We start from the raw sequence: 15691 nt of genomic DNA, 5'->3' as shown, positions 1-15691 counted from the left end.
TTGAAAAGGAGGCACTTCACCAGGCTCTAGAAGTGCATGTGCACACACACATACACACACAGAGAAACCAGGAGCCATCCCACTACCATGTGTCTGGCCATTCTTTCCTTCTTGGTTTTAGCAAGGCGCAGATGGTCAGAATGTAGTCATCATTTTCCTTTCTTAAAATACTAACTTGGCTTTATGTAAAGCCTCATTAACTTAAAAGCTCTATTTTTCAAATCCCAAATTTTTTTATGAACAATGTGAATAGGGAAGTGGGGAGTTAATCACATCCATTGTCTTAAGTTCAAGATTTCATCAAAGTTATTTATTAAACATTTCTACATGAAAGGATAAAGGCAACTGTCAAAGCTGAGGGGATCCAACACATCTCATATTATATTCCAGGAAATAGGACCTTGTATTAAATATGATTACCAGGGCAAACTAAGCTGTGTAGAGATTAAAGGTTATACTCCACAGAGCAGAGCCTAATCTTGGGATCCCAGGGGATTTGGAGGAACATTTGTTATAAGAATGTTTGGGAGGACAGATCTGTAAAAGCAGAAAGCAGAAAGGGATGGGGCAGCTGATTTCACAGGAGGCTCTGCCACAGCCCGACACACCCGCAAATGCTCTAGGGTTAGCACCCATTTAAACAGGCTCCTTGGCTCTGCGTCCTGTTAGTCGCAGAGGGGAGAGAGAGCATCTTGTCTCTTCCTTCTTCTGTTTCTGAGGTTTCTTTCATTAGCAAGTGCTAATTAGGAGAACTTGCATTCCCAGGGATAATCGCAGGAGACAAAATAGCAGCAGAAAAGGAAAGGAGGAGGAGAGCGGGGGCCCAGTGATATGTTACAACCACCACAGCAATGGATCCAGCATCATCCTTGTGTGTGTGTATGTCTCTTTTTCTCCCCAAATCCAGACCATGATAAGTTTGTGCAAATGGCCAATTTGAGTCCTGCACACCAGGCCCAGTCTAAGCCTCTCATTTGGATTCAGAGATTGTCATGCTCAGAAAACGAGTTGTTTGCATCCAGGCTTCAGGACGCTGTAGGAGGCCTGTTGAGTACATCACTGGATAACTTCAACGTGGACGGCAGCAAGGAGGCTGGAGCAGAAGGCATCGGGCGCAGGTGGGTGTGACACATTTGTTCTCTGGGCTCAAACCACCATGTGCTTGATGCTCTGCAGTGATCTGTATTGAAGACTTTTTTTTTTTTTTTTTTTTTGAGACAGAGTTTCGTTCTTGTTGCCCAGGCTGGAGTACAGTGGGGTGATCTTGGCTCACCACAGCCTCAGCCTTCTGGATTCAAGCGATTCTCCTGCCTCAGCCTCCCAAGTAGCTGGCATTACAGGCATGCACTGCCACACCTGGCCAATTTTTGTATTTTTAGTAGAGACGGGGATTCTCCATGTTTGTCAGGTTGATCTCAAACTCCAGACCTCAGGTGATCTACCCTCCTCGGCCTCCCAAAGTGCTGGGATTACAGGCATGAGCCACTACGCCCAGCCAAGAAATTGTTTAAAGGATGTTAGATGTCTAAGAAAAGTATGTATTTTTTGGGTAACTGTCAATCAATTCCACAGAGATTTACAGAACGCCAGCTATGGGCTAAGTCTATGTTGAACACTCTAGGACAAACATCTCATTCCTCCTTCTATGATGCTCCCGTCTTTTGGTGAAGAAAGAACTACATGATAATACGAAATTGGAGAGGACAAATAAACAAGTTGCAATAAGCCTATTTGGCCTTATGATCAGCCAGGTGCTGTTCTGAGCATGCGTACACATCAACTAATTTAAGTCTTTTGACTCCGTTAAGTGTTTCTGTTGTCCTCATCACATCACAGAGAGAAAACCCAGGGGTTAGGATTTGAACACATGCAGCTGGCCTTAGAGTCCAACTCCTAACCTCTACACCATGCTATCTTTCCTATTGATGAGTTGCTTATCATTTAAATTTGTATGTAAAAATAATGGGCTTATGAATGCAACTTCACATGACAAAACAATGATTCATAAATTTAAAAATAGCCTAGGACTTGGATTACATTTACACTGCAATTTATAGAAATAGCACAGATTCCCAGGCAGCATATGACCAATGAAGGTTTCTGCAGGATCTGTTTTTTTGGGATGAGTTTTCCAGCTACTTCAGCAAGAAGGTATGGATGATTCATTTGAACTGAAAGTCTATGTGTGTATCTATAGCTACACCTATATCTACATCCATGACTATCATCTTAAAGTAATTCTTAGAAAATTATTGTCTCCAATTCTGTTGATGCAAATATACATTGCTGTGCATCACAAACTAAATCAACAGTGGTAAAGCAAAACGGTTTCGAGCATCTATTGCTATGTAACAAATGACTGGATTAGAAATTTCACAATGAACTGGATTAGAAATTCAGGCAGGACTTAGTTGAGGGATTCTTCTGGGCTTCATGTGCTATTGACTGGGGTCCAGCAGATGTTGGAGTAGTCTAGAGGATGCAAGATGACTTTGTTCACAGGCTGGTTCCTTGGATGGTTGAGAGGCAGTGCTCACGGAGCCCCTCTCTCTCCGTGAGTAGTCTCAACTCCTCTCCCTGTGGGATCTCCAGCAAGATTCTGCATGGCAGGAGGGCTCCAAGATCCCAAAAAGAAGCTGCCAGTTCTCTTCAAGTCTAGGCCTGAAGCTAGCCTGGTGTCACTGCTGCCATAATGTCAGTTAAAATAGTCACAGGTCAGCACAGATTCAAAGGGAGCAGAAATAGGCTCCAGTTCTTGATGTAGGAGTGTCCAAGACCTTGTGGACATCTTTCATCTGTCACCCAAACTGATGGTACCTTATAGCACTTCATTGTTTAAAAGGCAGAAGAAGCCATGACTGACTCAAGGCCACCTTGAGGATGTGTTTCCCGCAAAGCATCCTTCCTGAGAATGGTGGCCCTTCCAGCGACTGGCCAGTGATCATGCATAGTAGGGGCTTTTCAGTATTGCATGGTAGCTGGCCTTCTTGATAGAAAGCTGAATTGGTGCCCTCCATACAATTCGGTATAACTCTAATCTTGGTTTACAAATGCCAAATTTTCATGATCCTTAATAACTCACATCAGAAGTTACTGGTAACCCGTGGGTGAAAAGGGAAACCTAATTACTAGGCTTTTGAATTCTTGGAAGATTCCCCCAACCCCACCCCCAAGAAGCACAGCTTGAGACACTGGTTTGGGTGTGGGTATGTTTTTGTGGAGCTGATGCCAAGAAGGAGTGAGCGAGAGAGTGAGTTGAGGAAGCAGGCAAAGTGTGGTCACAGCGGTGAGGGTCACCAGGTAGCTGTTGAGGGCAACCAGGGCTCAGCTCCACAGAGGTGTGCAGAGGCCTCCTAGAACTGCAGGACAGGAGGCAAACACCGTGTACTGGCTCCTACTTCCCTTTGGTCGAAGGATGGGAGGCCTGGACTCTCCCATGCTTTTGGGTAAGGTGGGAATAGTGGCGGTGGAGGAGATGGCCCCCAAGATGGACAAGAATCTCTAGAGCAGAAACAGGGCCACACCTCAGCCAGTATGCTGTCAGCTCAGCTGAGCCTGAGCTCTCATGAAACTGCCCCTCACCACGGCAGTCAAAGTCTGAGGTGGGCCAAAGGCCATGACAGTGATGCAGATGAGATGTTTAGCGTTTCTGTCATGGTACAGAGGCCACTCTGCCGAGGGCCCCTTCTGACAGGGTTCTGGATCAAGCCCTGCATCATGGAAGTCCTTCGCCAACACCTGCTCTACGGTCTAGTGCTGTGTGACCTCAAGGAAGTTATTCAACACCCCAGACCTCAGTTTCCTCATTCGTCCAGTGGTAGTAATAGTCATCCTTCCCCACTGGGTGGCTGTGGGAATTAAGTCATGTTTTAAAAGCTGAATATGGGCTGGGTCTGTGGTGACTGCCCTGATGCTGGTCTCAAACACAGCGTTAGGCTCCATGAACAGTGCAGCAATTTCCAAGCAAGGGCACCAGGGAGGGCTGCTTGGGGGATGTGACATCGGGTCTTGACTGATGAGTAGGATCTGGACACCGTGAGAAGAAGAGGAGGAACACCATGAGCAAGGGCCTCCTCAGTCTTAGTAGAAAAATGGATTGCGCACCTACTGTGTGCCAGCTCTGGGTCAGGTGTGGAGCACTCGGTGGTGAGCAGGGCAGATGTGGTCCCCACCTCATGAGCTCACAGGCCAGCAGATAGGTGGCCCACATGGGGTCTGTGTAGAAAGGTGCGGGCCATGCCGCTGGCCTGAGCCTGGGCATGTGAACACAGGAGGGAAGGCTGACACGTGGAGGCAGGACCCCATCGCCAGTGGCATTCCTGAGCAGTTGTTTACACAGCACCTCTTGGAACAGAGGTGCCAGTGGCTGCCTGCCCTGAGGTACAGCTCCTGCCTGTCCTCCCACTCCTGGGAGGTGGCCTCTGACTTCACATCACTGCTTTTCTGAAGCCTTTCCCCACTGCCTCAGGCAAAGGTGTGCCTCCTCCACATCCCTGGCTCCAGTTAGGGCAGTACCCTCTGTCCCATCCACCCTGACACCCACACGCTTGTGTCTGTGCTGTTAAACATGGAGCTTCTCAAGAACAGCAATGTGCCCTGTGTATCCTTAGCTCTGAGGCTGGCAGGGAAAGCTTTCAGTAAATGGGTTTTTTTAAAGTTTGCATTTAAAATGTGTTTAAATTGTGGTAAAAAATACACATAATATAACACCTACCATCCTAACCATTTGTCAGTTCAGTAGCATGCAGTCCACTCACGATGTTGTGCTACCATCACCGAAGTCCATCCCCAGAGTTTTGTCTGTCTTCCCAAATTGAAACTGCACCCATTCGACACAACTCCCATTCCACCCACCTCAGGCCCTGGCCGCTGCCGTGCTCCTTCTGGTCTGTGAATGTGACTGCTCCAGGCTCCTCAGATGAGTGGAATCATTCACATTTCATCCTTTTGTGGCTGGCAGTGATTGGCTTTTAAGCAGTAGAGAGTTGCATGTGTGGCCCAGATCACATGAGTCATAAAAACCTAGGCCCAGAAAAGCTCTTCCTTTTCCCTAAAGGCCACGTGAAGGCCCCCTCAGCCTCATCGCCTCTCTTGGCTCCTCCCAGACTGTGGGGATTTCTCCATCCATTGAGCACACGAACACCTTGTCGCTGCCTCTCCCTGGGCTCCTTGGTTGGCTCTAGGAGGCATGAAAGTCATCCCCCCTGCATCCCACAGCAGGCTGGGGACTCGCAGAGGATAGGGCCCATGCCTGACCCACCCTTTACCCTCGGTGCTTTGGAACCCAGGCCTGACACCTGGGGTTCTGTCACTGTGGGTCTATCATGCTCCAAGGGAAGCACAAACAGGAGCCAGGTCAGAGTGAGGCCTCATCCGTCGCCAGCCTCCAAAGCTACCCTGTGCTGCACCTCACTGTGAGGCTGGACTTCTCCTCCCCCCACCACCCCTGTTCTTCCCTTTCCAGCTGCAGCCTCTTTGCACAGTACCAAGCTCCCTGCAGAGAGCCCTGGTGTCACAGCTCCAAGGGTACAGGGGGAGGGTCCACGGGAAACTGTCCATGCCAGCGTCCCCTGCTACATAGTCCAGCTGCTTGAAGCTGCGAGATGGCTGTGGGGCTCTGAGGGGTGGGGTCAGTCTGGGTAACCAGGGGAGCTGAATCTGCTCAGAGGTTTGGCCACCCAGGAGGCCCAGAGCTGGCTTTCTCCAGGGCTCTGAGACACACAACTTTACATCAATTGTTCCCTCTCACTCTAGACATTGCTCACCTCTGAATGTAGCTTATCTCTGTGCAGAACTGACCCCAGGGCTGGGGCAACATCTCCCTTGACTCGTTATTCTGCTAGGCTCTAGTACATTATTTACTAGCATGCGGCACAGTCCATCAGGGCCAACTGAATGCCTGCATGAATGCTTCTTGTTCACAGCGTGGTATGATCAGGCGGCACCCAACGCAAGCATGTACAATGATCAAGCATGTCAGTGACCCTGTGCATGTACAATGATCAAGCATGTCAGTGACCCTCAGTCACATGGTAGGTGGGGTGTGGAGGGTGCCTGGCTTGGCTGAAGGCCTTCAGCTGAAAACAGAAGCAAATGACAAAACATCAGTATCCACTAAGAGGGCTGGTGTTTGATGCTTACTATCTCATTTCAGTTCCATTAGAAGCCTGGAAAGTAGGAATATTATTCTTATTTTGTGGTTGAATAAATGGAGGTTTGCAGGGCCACATATCTTGCACATAGTAGGAAGCTCATATGAAGCCGAGTGACCTCAGTGTCCCCTCTGAGACATAAAGATCCTAGAGCCATTTTTCCCAGTGCCCTCCTAATAACTAGATCAACCCTTGATGGGGTCCCTTTGAGGAGCTGCTGGATGACTGGACACAAGGCTGCCCTCCCTGGGCCACCATCCATACTCAGAAATACCAAGAAATTGCCTCCTCCTTGAGCCACCTTATCTAACCTCACTGTCCTTCCCCGTGGGTGGCCACCTTATCTAACCTCATTGTCTTTTCCCGGCAGCCCCTGCACTGGCCGGGAGCAGCTGAAGAGTGCCTGTGTGATCCAGAAGCCAATGACCTGGGACTCTCTCTCTGGGCCACCTGCTCAGAGCATGCGTGCAGGTATGGGCCAGGCCACGGCCAGGTCTCGGGTAGAGGAACCCCTACGCAGGAAGCTTGCTTTGAGTCTTTTACCACCACTTCATTTTGCTTCCCACACAGTGTTTGTAATCTTTTTGTTTTTTGAATTGTTTTCTTTTTAAACTACCTGTGGTTGGAAGAGACATTTAGCTTTGGCTGGGTATGTGGATCTGAAGCGTGTTAGCTCTGGCGAAGACAATCCCAACACTCTCGTCCAGAAGGAAGAATACCTCCTATGGAGGGTGTGTTCAGAAAAAGGCACCATTCACTGTAGATATGCTTCTTTATGCAGGCCAGAACACCCATGTTTCCTAGTATTCACCAGAAAACATACACAGAGTGGACGGCAGTCCCTTCTGCCGTGCACCCTCCTGGCCAGTTCCCCGTTGAATGTAAGGACAAAGAGATCCGACACTTGGAAAAATATCTCTACTCAGTGAGCATTAAACCTGGGGATTGGATCAGTGTATTAGTCTGTTTTCATGCTGCTGATAAAGACATACCCAAGACTGGGAAGAAAAAGAGGTTTAATTGGACTTACAGTTCCACACGGCTGGGGAGGCCTCAGAGTCATGGTGGGAGGCAAAAGGCACTTCTTACGTGATGGCAGCAAGAGAAAAATGAGGAAGAAACAAAAGTGGAAACCCCTGATAAACCCATCAGATCTTGTGAGACTTACTCATTATCACGAGAATAGCATGGGGAGACCAGCCTCCATGATTCAATTACTTCCCCCGGGTCCCTCCCACAACATGTGGGAATTCTGGGAGATACAATTCAAGCTGAGATTTGGGTGGGGACACAGCCAAACCATATCAATCAGGAAAACTGCCAGGCAACTCTTTACCAGTAACCGTCTGCCAATTTCTGCCAAGGTCCCTGGGGGAGGGAGAGACGCGGAAGGATTGCAGTGGTGGGTCACTGTTTGGGGATTGTCCCAAGTATGCTGTGGCACACACTGAAGTGCCTCACCCCAGGACTCCAGCTCTCCAGGAACAGCTTCGGGGCTCTGTCTGGGGCTCCTCCATGATCCAAGCCAGGGGAAGACCACAGGTCACACAGGCTGGGCTGCTGGCACCTTGTCACCCCTGGTTATTTGAGGCCTGGGATGGGAAGGCTTTGCTGTCTCATCTCTGTTTTAGCTTTTGTTTTTGTTTTCACTCTCAGCAAGTATTAATACATCTCTGCTCATCCTCTGTCTTGTCCCAAAACCAATGCGGAACAAAATAGCTACAATAAGTCATACAGAAAACACGCACCATAGCCCATACTGTTCTTGCCCCTGCTCTTTAAGCTGGAACTTGAGCAACACTGAGTGACACTCCAGAGAGGCTTATGCGAGTGTGTGTTCAGGCGTCCATTCCCAGCACTGCAGGAAGATAAAATATGAGCTACTTTTGTTTTCAGGAATGTGTGCATGTGAATGTGCATGCACGTGTGTGTGTGAAATGCTGTTTACTCCTTTTGTATTAGCTCCCAAATAATTTTGGGGAAAAGCACAGTGTGGTGCTCTGATTCTACCTCTAGGGTCACAGAGTAATAGGAGGAAGAGCTTTACAGCTGAACCAGGCCGAGAAATCGTGCGTGTGACACTGAAACGCGACCCACATCGTGGTTTTGGTAAGAGGGTTCCCTGCAGGTGAGGCCCAGTCTCTACCGCTGGGCAAAGTGGGGAGGTGGGTGCTGTTTTCCCTTTCAACTTGTCTACTACCCTTTCCTATCCCTCCTCTCCCAGTTTGCCTTTTCTAGTAATCACTTCTGCTTTTTTCTCCCTTTAATTCTTCCTAAAGAGCAATGAGACTTTTGTTTCAAAGTTTTTCTTTTAGGCCTGATACATTTTTGCAGCCCATCTAAGTACAATGCAGAAAAAGATTTTTTCCCCTAATACCATGTAGCAACCTTCCTCTAGTCAGCCATGGGGAAGAAGAGTCAATTTATTTTGCCTCTTACTAGTAACCACTTTCTAAGACCCTAAAAACTGTATAAGAAACAAGGTACGAAACAAGGTACCTGATTAAAAATCATTTCTTTCCTATGTCTCATTATCTACTGAAGCAAAATCCAGTGCCTACTGGTGGTTTGTGCTCCTAGCTTTAGCTGTGCTTACTAATGGGGAACAATCCACCTTTCTCCAAGTATCATGGCAGAGTAGAAAGGATCCTCTATTTGAGGATCAGAAGACCTGACTGTAACTATTAGCTAATGCCACTTGGTATCTGTGTGATATCAGGGAAATGACCTAACCTCTCGGAACAGCAAAATCACTAAGTATCATCTTACCATGGACTGTCATCTTGGATTACAGGTTTTGTCATTAATGAGGGAGAGTATGCAGGCCAAGCTGACCCTGGCATTTTTATATCTTCTATTATACCTGGAGGACCAGCAGAAAAAGCAAAAATGATCAAACCAGGTATATCTTTTTAAATCACTAGAGATACTGTTTTAAGAAATCACTCTTTTTTATTTCCTTGGAAGGATTATTTAGATGTATTATTTTTCCAGGAGGGCAGATACTAGCCCTGAATCACATCAGTCTGGAGGGCTTCACATTCAACATGGCTGTTAGGATGATCCAGAATTCCCCTGACAACATAGAGTTAATTATTTCTCAGTCAAAAGGTATGTTTTAACCTGCTTTTGGGAGCTGAAGAGCCTCCCCTGTTTTCAGAGTACATGATTACCATGAGGTACTAGACCTTGAAGTCCATGTAGGTCTTCTGTATTGCTTTCCTCGTGGTATTGGCTTGCAAAGAAGCAGTGTAGTGCCACAAATTAATAAGCTTTTCAATTTCAGGCGCAGGATGGGCGTTACCACTGCTTGTGTTGCTGAAAGGGAGTAACCTACTCTAATTCTTTGTTAGACACGGCTGGATACAACCAGTCTTTTTTTTCCGTCAACTCTCCTTGCATGGCCGGGAGGACCTTTTTCTTGCCACCCAAAGTCCTTGTCGATAGGGACTGCGCCAGGATTTCTGTAGTTTGGGTTTAGGTATAGCAATCAGCTGGGGAGGAGACAGGAACTGTTCTTTGGTAAACTTTTGTTTTGGGTTCAGGGCTACCTGTGTAGGTTTGTTATTACAGGCAAACTCGTGTCACAGGGGTTGATGTACAGACCTTTTCATCACCCAGGTGCTCAGTAGAGTGCCCAATAGTTATTTTTCCTGACCCTCTCTCTCCTCCCTCAAGTAGGCCCCAGTGTCTGTTGTTCCCCTCTTTGTGACCATGGGTTCTCATTATTCAGCTTCCACTTCTAAGTGAGAAAATGTGGTATTTGATTTTCCTTTTTTTTTTTTTTTTTTAGATGGGGTCTCACTCTCTCCCCCAGGCTGGAGTACAATGGCATGATCTCTGCAGCCTCCACCTCCCGGGTTCAAGCAATTCTCCTGCCTCAGCCTCCTGAGTAGCTGGGATTACAGGCATGCGCTGCCACACCCAGCTAATTTTTGTAGTTTTTAGTGCAGACGGGGTTTCACTATGTTGGCCAGACTGGCCTTAAACTCCTGAACTCAAGTGATCCGCCCGCCTCAGCCTCCCAAAGTGCTGGGATTACAGGTGTGAGCCACCACGCCTGGCCCGGTATTTGGTTTTCTGTTCCTGTGTTAGTTTGCTGAGGATAACGGGAACTTTTCTTTCTTTTTTTTTTTTGAGATAGAGTTTCACTCTTGTTGCCCAGGCTGGAGTGCAATGGTGTGGTCTCCACTCACTGTAACCTCCACCTCCTGGGTTCAAGCAATTCTGCCTCAGTCTCCCAAGTAGCTGAGATTATAGGCATGCACCGCCACGCCCAGCATATTTTGTATTTTTAGTAGAGATGGGGTTTCTCCATGTTGGTCAGGCTGGTCTTGAACTTCTGACCTCAGGTGATGTGCCCACCTCTGCCTCCCAAAGTGCTGGAATTACAGGCATGAGCCACTGCACCTGGCCTGTTCTTAAAGCTGAATTTTCATGGCAAGCTCGCTCTTCTTACTTGATGTGAGTGTTCATGATCAACCTAAAGAGTAAAGTACTTTTTAATGATGTTTTTCTTCATCCTTTAGATAAGAATGAGAGAGCAACAACTGCCTGTATCAAAGGAAAATACTCTTGTTTTTGTTGGGAGCAAGCTTGAGGAGCCTGGAGGAAGTAATGGGAGGAGGCTAACATCCCTTCTCCCTAGTTTCCTGAGACCACTGCTGCTTTTGGTTGGGTGATCCTGTAAACTACCAGCAGGCTGCCTGCAAATTCAGGCTCACAATTGCTTCTTCACACTTCAGGGGTGTCGTACAGTTTTCCTTTGCATACAGGAGGACTTCCTTTCACACCAGCCTGCATTTTCTAGGTCCTAAATGCAGGCACTACATTTGCCTTGCCTTCTGAACACTGTGTACACTCTCACTCTTGTATATGTACACAGTGCCATGCAGCTCCCCCATCCAGAAGCTATGGATGGTGGAAGGTGGCCATGCTGGGGTCTCAGCCCCACACCCTTCATCCCAGGGTTGAAGCCTCCCAGGGGCTGGCCTCAGCACGTCCCCAATGCCAGTCTCAGGCTTGTTGTCTCTGTCGGATTTCCCAGCACCGCTGCTCTCCTTTCTGCAGTGGTTCAGCAATCCCTGTGTTTTCTTCCACATCCTCCACTGACAGGAGCAATCAAACCATCCCATGTGTCATCAGGAAACACAATGCAGGTGACCGAATCACAATTCAGCATAGTCCAAGGATGGCTTGCTGTGGTGGAGGTTGTCAAAAAGCGGTACTCGAGGTCTGCTATTCTCAAACCGCAACCTCACATTAAAATTCCAGACAATGAGTTTCCCACAATGGCTGGGAATAAAATGTCCTTTCACTGTGGTGCCCCAGCTACCTTTTGACAATGCTGCCTTCATCATGGTGGGGTTTCCTCATACAGCTGGGCCACTGCCAGAGGAAGACGTTTCCTTGGTGATGCTGGCTGGGTCTCCGTGGCAGAGACTTGACCACTGTGACTTTCTTCTATCTGGTTAGGCTGCTGTTAAGGCACCTGGGCTAGATTGGAGATCGGGATCAGACAGATAAAATGTCCATCATGAGCCTCTGTCATGGCCTACAGTAAATTGAGTTTTAGTTACCAAAGAAGGTCTCCCAGCTCATATGTCTACTAGGCAGGACACCAGTTGCAGCATGGCTTGACTTTTCAATTCAATCGTAAGTCCCATCCTCACCTCTCATGGAGGATGTGGAAGATAATGAGCTGATGCTTATGATACTGCCAGAAGGACAACGATGACAGAATCTGTGAATGAAATGGCCAGAAATGCAGCATTACGAAACAGTGGCCCAGCCACTCCCTGCTGGATACCTTTAGATTTGAATAACTTCAAATCAAATTCATTAAATCAAATTTATTCAAATTGAATTCATTCAGCGTGTGAGTTTGGGCACTTCCCTGAGTGTTAATGAGTCTGTATCAAAAGTAGTAAATCTACTTGTATCCAGGTCTAAAGAAAATCTGACTATTATTCATTCCTCCCACATGTATTTGTTGAGCAGCTAATAATAACATATTAACAGTAGATACATTTATTGAGGCTCTACCATGTACTAAGCTGTGTGTGTCTGTGTGTGTGAAAGAGAGAGAGAGCCATATATATATATGAGGAAATATATATTCTTTCATATATACATATATATTTTTATCTTTACATATGTAAAATCTTTTCTGTATGTATAATCTCTAAGCCTCATCAACTCTACAATGTTATTGATATTGATATTATCTCTACTTTAGATACAGGAAAATTTAGGTTCAGATATGTTAAGCACCTTGCCCAAGGTTTTTCTACTGATTCACAACCTCATATTCTTTTCTTTGTTCGGTGCCAGGTCACAAGTCAGACATGGGGTAAGCAGGAATCAGTGGCCTAGCCTTCACTCAGAGGGTCCTGCAGTCTAGTTATTACCAAGCCTCCCAAAAGGGCCTGATACGTTGGTTTTTGATCACATGGTGATTGTAGATATGCTCAGTGGGGTGTTCAGGAGAGGCTGGGTTTAAGTGCCCACACGCTGGCTGTAGGATTTGGGGCAAGATACTTAATAGTTTTGACTCTGTTTTCTTATGTTTGAACAGGGATTACACCTTCATGGTGGTCTGCTGAGAAGACGGGAAGATGTCCATATCTTCCTATATGTATGTATATCTAAGGTGCCTATCACATGGCTAGAGCTTAATAAGGGAGAGCTGGCCTTATGAAGTTCTTTTGAGCCTACGCATTCATAGTTGGGTCACTTAAGCTCTATCTAGGTTTCTAAATCATATATAGAATCTTCCCTTTCTCTAATCTAAATGCAGTATCTTTCAGGAGGAGCTAAATTCACATTGTTCCTGAGCAGCTATAAAAGATCCCTCTGTCATTGGAGGAAAACGCTGTGCCCACATAGAGATGCCACCAAGAAGCCAGCCTTTTTAAGCTGTTGACTTTTTCTTGGCTTGTTTTTATAGGTGTTTGTGGAAATAACCCAGATGAAGAGAAGAATAGCACAGCCAATTCTGGGGTCTCCTCTACAGACATCCTGAGCTTCGGGTACCAGGGAAGTTTGTTGTCACGCACACAAGACCAGGACAGAAATATTGAAGAACTAGACATGGCTGGGGTGAAGAGCTTAGTGCCCAGGCTGAGACATCAGCTTTCCTTTCTGCCGTTAAAGGTAATCATCCCTTGGTTAACTTTCTAGATCTGGAGGAACGAGAACAGGCTGTGGAGCCCAACAGCCTGGCCCCTAGGCCCTTTCTGCTCTCTGTTTTCCATGTCAGGTGGATGGAAGTTACTTAGCCCCTTTGAGCCACAGCTTCCTCATCTTCAAACAGAAGCACATGCCTGCATGGCATGGTTGTTGAGAAAAATGCGTAGAAGAAGGCAGAGTTCCTAGTCAGTGTCTGGGCGCAGGCTCAGTGTGGGTGCCTCTGGAGTCCTTAGTCACTAATTATAATTGTTATGATAATAGCAACATGAGGAAATTGATTGCTGCCAACGGCAAGGCGTGGGCAATCAGGCACCTCCTACTGTTGTCCTTGAATTGGTCCTCAAGCTGGGAACTCAGTGGCTTTGGTCTTGCCCATACCCCATGGAGGAAGAAGATGGGATCTGGAGTAGGTGTATGGAGGGCTGCGTGCTTCAGTCCCAGCTCTGCCACCCTCTGCCGTCTCTTTGGACTCCGAGTGGCGTTGTCTCCTTAGGCCCCTCCAGCCTCTCCATTTCGCTCTGGGCCCTGCACAGCTGGTGCTCATGGACTGAGTCAGCTTGCTGTGTTCTACTTGGTTCTGCCCAGGAGAAGCTTCGGGAGGAGCCTGCAGTTGTGGAATGAATGAGGACAGGGTGGCAGTGCTTGGGTCTCAGCTGCACACCTTTCATCCCACTCTCTCCCTGTGCTGACACAGGTTGGCTGTGTCCCTCTACAAAGAGTACAGCTCTATCAGGGTCCATCAACCACTCCCTTCTCTCGCCCTTCAGCCTCAGGGTTGGTCACAGCAGCCAGTGTTTCCAGCCCCAGGTGCTGAACTGATATTACTGGTTTCTCCAAAGGCTGCCAAGACCTTTGAAAACAAGCCTTCCACGACCTCTCTTCCCTTACTCAGGCTGAGTGGCCCTTCTCATTCTCGCTGGGACAACTTGCTGGTTGAAACAGGCAGGTTATTGCACCTCTTTCAACCTCATTTCTCTTTTTATGACAGAGATAATGATGCCTGTCCACAGCTGTGGAAGCTAAGGTACTATGGCCAGCATCGGGGAGAACACCCGTCTCTTTCTTTTACTCAGCTTAGCTTAATCAGCTGGGGCCCCTGTAACTAAAGACAGATTAATGAGAGAAAAGCATCCACAAGTATTTACTGTAAGTTTTATGTGACATGTGAGCCTTCATATGGAAATGACCTGAAGAAACAGTTCTCCCTGAGTGTGTTTCATGAAGAATGGAGAGTCATGGAAAAATGAGATAAGACAACAAGCAGGAGTATGTAAGCTGGGAGGAACTCAGTGAAGGCCTGTTTGTTCAGATTCTTCTCTCAGTCCCTGTGTCTTCCCAGACAATATGCTCCGTTTTCCCGGATATAGGGAGGGCGTTCTCACTTGAGGGTCTTCTGCCTTGCTTCAGGGGAAGGTTAGAAAATCTTTCCTAGGTTTTAGGGCCTAATTCAGAAGAGAAGAGCATGGGAAGGTCAGAGAAACCTTCCTATATGTGCTGTTTCTCCAATTCCTCCAATGTGCCAAGGTGCCCTATTTTGGGGTAGTGTGTCTTGACCCCTGCCACAAGGATCTGGCATGAAATAGGGCTCCATGAGTGACAGTGCCTTCCTAATTGGCCATGGTGCTCACCTGGACAGCACATCCCATGAGGAACTGTATGCAGGAGGCCGGTAGAGGAATAATGGTAGTAGCTGCCATTAATTGAGTGCTTCCTTGTGTACCAGGCAGGGTCCTGAGCACTTTTTATGTATTAGCTTATGGAAGCTCCATGGTAACCCAATGAGACCATTCCTATTATCAACCCCTTTTATAGGTGGGGTACCTGAGACAGAGAGAGCAAAGGAGCACACCCAAGCTCTCTCAGGGAGCAGGTGACAGAGCTGGGATTGGAATGCAAGGGATTGGCCTCCAGAGCCGAAACCTTCACCCCAGGCCTTCCTCTGGGAGGTCCTGTCTGTCAGGAATCAGGCCAGAGAGGCCTTCAGGCTGCGACTTCTTTGGCGGCAAACCTGAGAGTTGGTTTCCTGGGGTTGGGGGCAGTTAAGGGGAGCAAGGGAGCTCCAAGGCCACGCCGACCATGGTGCAGGCTGTAGGACCCAGCCCAGGTGGTGCAGGCTCTTCTGGGTCTCGTGGCCAACTTTGTGGCCAGATGATCCTCTGTAGTATGGTGGACTTTACATTCTCACTTCAGGTCTCACCCTCAGCAGTTGTTTTGCTTCTTGAATTTTAAAATTTAGACAAAACACCTTGCCAACCATGGGGTGTGTAAGGTCTCTGGAAGAATCGAGGCTTTGTTGTTCAGCTTCCTCCAGCTTGTTTATTTTCCTGTGCGTTATTAGAATTTTCTGA

At 47.5% G+C, this 15691-nt stretch overlaps 1 protein-coding gene across 1 annotated transcript in view; it reads left to right on the top strand.

Moving 5' to 3' along the window:
- FRMPD2 (FERM and PDZ domain containing 2) overlaps positions 1 to 15691 on the top strand; it is a 132924-nt gene that overhangs the window by 95537 nt on the left and 21696 nt on the right. Inside the window, exons 16-21 of the mRNA XM_011990937.1 lie at positions 908 to 1118; positions 6523 to 6623; positions 8169 to 8261; positions 8947 to 9054; positions 9147 to 9263; positions 13102 to 13307. Coding sequence (XP_011846327.1) covers positions 908 to 1118; positions 6523 to 6623; positions 8169 to 8261; positions 8947 to 9054; positions 9147 to 9263; positions 13102 to 13307 — 836 coding nt within the window. The remainder of the gene's footprint in view (positions 1 to 907; positions 1119 to 6522; positions 6624 to 8168; positions 8262 to 8946; positions 9055 to 9146; positions 9264 to 13101; positions 13308 to 15691) is intronic.

The sequence above is a fragment of the Mandrillus leucophaeus genome, unplaced genomic scaffold, assembly GCF_000951045.1.
Source record: "Mandrillus leucophaeus isolate KB7577 unplaced genomic scaffold, Mleu.le_1.0 Scaffold388, whole genome shotgun sequence".
Taxonomy (NCBI): Eukaryota; Metazoa; Chordata; class Mammalia; order Primates; family Cercopithecidae; genus Mandrillus; species Mandrillus leucophaeus.
Note: the sequence above shows the minus strand (reverse complement) of the source record. Positions and strands in the feature narration are given on the sequence as shown.